This window comes from Sinocyclocheilus grahami, unplaced genomic scaffold, assembly GCF_001515645.1.
Source record: "Sinocyclocheilus grahami isolate Dianchi unplaced genomic scaffold, SAMN03320097.WGS_v1.1 scaffold107.1, whole genome shotgun sequence".
Classification (NCBI taxonomy): Eukaryota; Metazoa; Chordata; class Actinopteri; order Cypriniformes; family Cyprinidae; genus Sinocyclocheilus; species Sinocyclocheilus grahami.
Genome location: NW_015505286.1, coordinates 10411 through 15846, shown reverse-complemented (window position 1 = coordinate 15846; position 5436 = coordinate 10411). Strand labels below are relative to the sequence as shown.

The 5436-nt window shown below is 33.6% G+C and overlaps 1 protein-coding gene across 1 annotated transcript; it reads left to right on the top strand.

The window, feature by feature from the left end:
- LOC107588798 (interleukin-12 subunit beta-like) lies at positions 1–5214 on the top strand. Its single transcript, XM_016277032.1, has 8 exons — positions 1–82; positions 1705–1968; positions 3077–3185; positions 3304–3476; positions 4538–4698; positions 4787–4905; positions 4987–5020; positions 5128–5214. Exons 1-7 carry the CDS (start codon positions 1–3, stop codon positions 5015–5017), a joined length of 939 nt encoding a protein of 312 aa, XP_016132518.1. The 3' UTR covers positions 5018–5020; positions 5128–5214.
- The last annotated feature ends 222 nt before the right edge of the window (positions 5215–5436 follow it).

Below are 5436 nucleotides of genomic sequence, written 5' to 3'. Positions count from 1 at the left end.
ATGAACAAGATTGTCTTGGTTATTCTTCAAGCTGTCCTTCAGTTGGCAGGCAGCACTTCACTGAGGTTCATCAAGTCAAATGGTGACTATTGCTTAAATCCCATTTATTGGTATCTGTATCTTTTTTTAAGCAATGCTAACCGAATCTATCTGTCCGAGATAGACTCTATCCAAATCTATCCATCTGTCTATCTATCTATATCTAGATAGATAGATAGATAGATACATAGATTCGGTTAGCATCGTTTAAAAACATCAGCCACACAAACACACACACTTGTATTCAGCAACAACACATTAAAGTGCTTAAAAGTGACAGTAAAGACATTTATAATACACAGAAAAAGTCTTAGATCTTTGAGTTCAGCTCATGAAAAATGGGAGCAAAAACAAAAGTGTTGCATTTATAATTTTGTTCAATGTACACAAAAGGCCTATTTCTCTCAAATATTGTTCATAAATCTGTCTAAATCTGTGTTAGTGAGCACTTCTCCTTTGTCGAGATAATCCATCCACCTCACAGGTGTGGCATTTCAAGATGCTGATTAGACAGCATGATTATTGCACAGGTGTGCCTTAGGCTGGCCACATTAAAAGGCCACTCTAAAATGTGCAGTTTTACTGTATTGGGGTGTCCGGGGGTATGATATATGCAGTAAACTGACAGTAAAGACAATATATAATATTTTTTAAAGTAAATTATTCATGTGATAGCAAAACTGAATTTTCAGCAGCCATTACTTGAATCTTCAAGGTTTCATGATCCTTCAGAAATCATGCTAATATCAATGATTTGGTTCTTAAGAAACATTTATTATTATAAGTGTTGAAATAAAGTTGTGTAGCTTAAAATGTTTGTGGAAACCATGTGTGTGATAAGGGACCCAAACAGTAACAAGGAAAATCACTCTGATATAAAATCGGAAACAAAGCTGGCATCCAATATGTTTATTTCAAAAGTAGGTGTGCAAAATGTGTTAATAAATATACAGGTATAGTGTTTAAGAGCATGTAAACACAGTAATAAAAACAGTCTAAAACTAAAACTGTTGGACCGTACTAAAAACCGCACGGAATCTCCTCTACAACAACCGGAGTTTACTGCGGAAACTAGTTTTATACTACTTTATACTCTCAAACACAATCTGTTCACTATCCTCCAGACACGGCATACAATATCCTCATGGCATCTTAAATACACGTTTTCCCATTTTACCATTTTTAAACTCTTGCCTCACTACATCAATAAATACATAAAAAGATAATGGAAAACAAAATTTAAAACAAATAAATGAATAGGATAAAAAGGATGGATAAAATGAAGACATTTGCATTCATATTTCCATAACTAGCTCAAATTAGCGTACCCCTTCGGGTTTGCGCATCCTTTGAAGGCCATTCCCACTTGGCTAAACCAGGAAATAAAACAGCAAACTCCACATATTATAAAAGAAATGCACAGGACTTCTTCCTGTGTATTTCTCAGGAAGTTTTTTCTTTCAGGATTTTATCATGAACAGAAAGTTTAAAAGAACAGCATTTATTTGAAATATAAATATTTTGTATATATGTCTTTACTGTCACTTTTGAGGAATTTAATGCATCCTTGGTGAATAAAAATATATGGCTTGTTGTAGAAGACAATTTATTTACTGTGCTATCAAATCAAGTGGTGAGTCTCATAAATAATCTTTACTGTTATAGTTGTGGCTTTGGAGGTATCAGATCTGTCCAGCTTTGAGGTATCGCTGCATTGTGGAGAGCAATATAAAGGAGAACAAATTTGCTGGGAGAGGGATGGGGAAAGCATCTCTGAGACAAGAAACCACATCACTGTTACGATAGATGGGTTGCGTGGGGGAAACTTCACATGTCACAGACCAAACAGAGATCTTCTGAATTACACACTACTACTGGTCCATCCAGTTGAGTTTTCTAAAGGAGGAGTTCTTATACAATCTAGTGACAATCTAGGTAAGTATGACGGTCACACTTACACTAGAATTCATGTTAGAATGTAGCCTACTAATTGTGTAAAGTTTTTTTCTGGTCCCAAAGTATAGTTGAACAGTATTTGTTGACTATTGATAGAGAAACATAATTGTACAACATTTTGTAAAATGTTTTACCTTTTTTAGAGAGGGGGGGGGGCGTCATGGCCTAATGGTTAGAGAGCCAGATTTGTAACCCAAAGGTTGCGGGTTCGAGTCTCAGGTACGGCAGGAATTGTCGGTGGGGGGAGTGAATGTATAGCTTTCTCTTCCACCCTGAATACCATGACTGAGGTGAGACTCTTGAACAAGGTACCGAACCCCCAACTGCTCCCTGGGTGCCGCAGCAATATGGCTTCCCACTGCTCCGGGTGTGTGTTCACTACGGTGTGTGTGCGCACTTGGATGGGTTAAATGCAGCGCAAAAATTCCAAGTATGGGTCACCATACTCGGCCACATGTTAATTCACTTCATATAAAGGCATTTTTACTTAAGATCATTTTACTTAATCAAAATTCACAATAAAATAAATCTTTAACTAAACATCAAGTACTACAATATATGCCCATTTAAAAAAAAATGGGTAACACTTTCTATGAAGCCCGTATTTATAATACATTATAAGGGTATTCTTAAGGCATTATAATGAATGCATAATGCATTATAAAAAAAACTTATAATATGTTGTATCATCTCACGAATATTCATAAGAACAGTTTTAATATATTATAATATTTACTTATTTGTGGTTATAGCTTTTAAGAGTATGATGATTTATAACACAATGGACACGTTGCATGCACTTTTACAATGGATTATATTTCTCATAGTTATAATGTATAAGATATGTAAAGTCTCATATCTTGCCATTTTTCTTATGCTACTTTACTTAAAGCGGTCAAAGACCACTTATAAGTAGTAATAATAATAATAATAATAAAAATATGACTCTCAAACTATCTCAAAACTTATTCTACCATACTAGATTCTACCATTCTTGAGCATACTAATACTCTAATATGCTATCAGTTTTTCTCATTGTGGCTACTGATTTTAAATGAAACTGCTTAACTTTTTCTCTGCCTAGAATTCATTTCTTGCACTGCAAGAAACTATGATGGACAATTTCATTGCTCTTGGAAATGGCACCAGAAACGGATCCAAAGAGCAGTGGTATATTTCACAGCAATCCGGTAATGATTTATGATTATTTTTATTCTGGATTAATTAAGTATAGGCTTAAGCAATCAATTTAATTAGGCTTATGTTAAAACAGCAAATTAATGCTAAACTGGCCTTGTTTTTATACAGAAACTCTAGTCTCATCAACTGCACTCTGGACTCTGATATATCTGGGCTGACTTGTATTGACAAGGATTATTGTCCTTACTCCGAGGAATCTAGGAGCATCAACCTCACGCTGTTTGTCAGAAATCTGTATAGGCTGGAGGAGCACCACAGGACTTTCCTCATCCGAGACATTGGTAAGAGCTTTGTGTGCCCCCGGGTGGTCGCTACATGCAATGCACATCCCTGCATAACAACCCCTGCATTAGCCTGTGTGTAAATTCCCTAGTAAAAAAGAAATAGGCTACACTTTAGCATATACTTTAAAAAAGTACTTATTACGGAAATAATATATATTAAAAGAATATAAATAAGTGTGAACTGAATGTAATGTTTTCAGAGACTTGCATGTTATTTACAATTAACTTAAAATGTGTTCAAATTTAAAGTAGATTTTTTTTTACCCACTCAAGTTTTTATTTGTAATTTCATAATTCATAATAAATATGGTTAAAGTGTACCACTGAATGTACTGACAAGCAATTATCATAAACTAAAATATACTTAAATGCCATTTCTGTTGAAACTTGTGTCATATATTTAAATGTATTTTAATTACACATTCGTTATGATGAAGTTTCAAATTAGTACATTTAAAATATACTTCAAATATAACTTCAAATGTAAAATTAAATAACACACTACAGTTCGGCCTAAATTAGTATTTTACATGTGCTTTAGTATGTTAGTTAACACAACAAAATAAGTGCTTAAAATTTACAAGTTTATTTTGACATTATTGCAAAGTCACACTTCTTTTTCACAAGGGAATGAACAAGTTGTTTATGAAAAAGTGAACAGAACTGACAAATAAATTTGTTAGTAACAGTTAAATGATACCAGACCACTGGTTCTCAACTACTTTGACTCCAAAGCCCCCCATTTCCTTAAAAATATTCAAAAGCCCACTAGCCCCATAGTTTTATTTTCAGAGCTTATTTCAGCATTTAGACATTCCTAGTTTAACTAAAATAACTAAAAATAAATGACTAAATAAATATCTAAAATAATTATAATTAAAATAATTACATTTCAGGATTTCAGAAGTTTTAATTGAATAGTTCACTCAAAATAAAATCAATCAATAAAAATCAGCCTCAGGCCATCAATTTTAAATCATCTTGAGGCCCCCTCCTGAGTCCCAGCCCCACTGTACTAGACTGCTGATTTCTTTTAAACTGTTATTTCAATTCCTCAGTTAAGCCAGATAAAGTTAGTATCAGCAAGATCCAAGACGATGTATTTGAGTGGCACCCCCCTGAAACGTGGAGTTTCCCCTGCAGTTTCTTTCCCCTCTCCTATGAAGTGAAAGTGGTTCTCAACAATCATAGCTGTGACTACAAGGGAAGTCGTGTCGAAGTAAGGCAAAATTTGTAATGCTTTTTTATGTTTTGTTGTTGTTGTTTATTAACATCAAAATATTAAAGATTTTAATTTCTCAAAACAGAAAAATGAAACCAGCAAGACACATTACAATGTGAAATTAAAAAAAACATATACTTTTTGCGTCCGAGCGCAGGACCCGCTAACTAAAAATGTTTGGGGTGACTGGAGTCACTATCATCAGTAAGTACAGTTTAACCTACATTATTATTATATATTTTATGAAAATATTCAGCTTCACATTCAACATCTATTGTGTAACAGGAGAAAACACCGGCACACCTCAGAAAAATAAAAGGTGAGTGTTGATTTTTTGTTTTAATATATTGGTAATTTTTAGATGATGTTCTATCATTTTGATGCTATTATTCTAACAATTGTCAATTCTTTGTTTTATAAATGCAGGTCTAAAGAGAATACACCCATCTGCTTGACAATCTGCTTTCTATTTCTGACAACTATTCATATTTATACATTTTGTATTATTAAAATGTGCCATGGTGAAATTTATTTGTAACAATAATTAACAATAATTTTCCATATCATTAAAAATGTATTGGATGGCCTTTGAGAATTCTGCATCTGCTTTGAAAATAAATAAATAAATAATAACAATAATAATCTAGGGAGGGGGACGGGTGTAATGGAGCCGACGAGATGTGAGACGTGCGGATCCATTTGCAAGGCTTTATTTAGACAGAGACGTGGTCATAA

Bases quoted from the DNA above. Each gene is read 5' to 3' on its own strand.
- LOC107588798 (XM_016277032.1), top strand. From the start codon at position 1: ATGAACAAGATTGTCTTGGTTATTCTTCAAGCTGTCCTTCAGTTGGCA. The intron at 1,969-3,076 runs ATCTAGGTAAGT...TTTTTCTCTGCC, and splicing joins TCTTATACAATCTAGTGACA to TAGAATTCATTTCTTGCACT. The intron at 3,186-3,303 runs GTAATGATTTAT...GTTTTTATACAG, and splicing joins GTATATTTCACAGCAATCCG to AAACTCTAGTCTCATCAACT.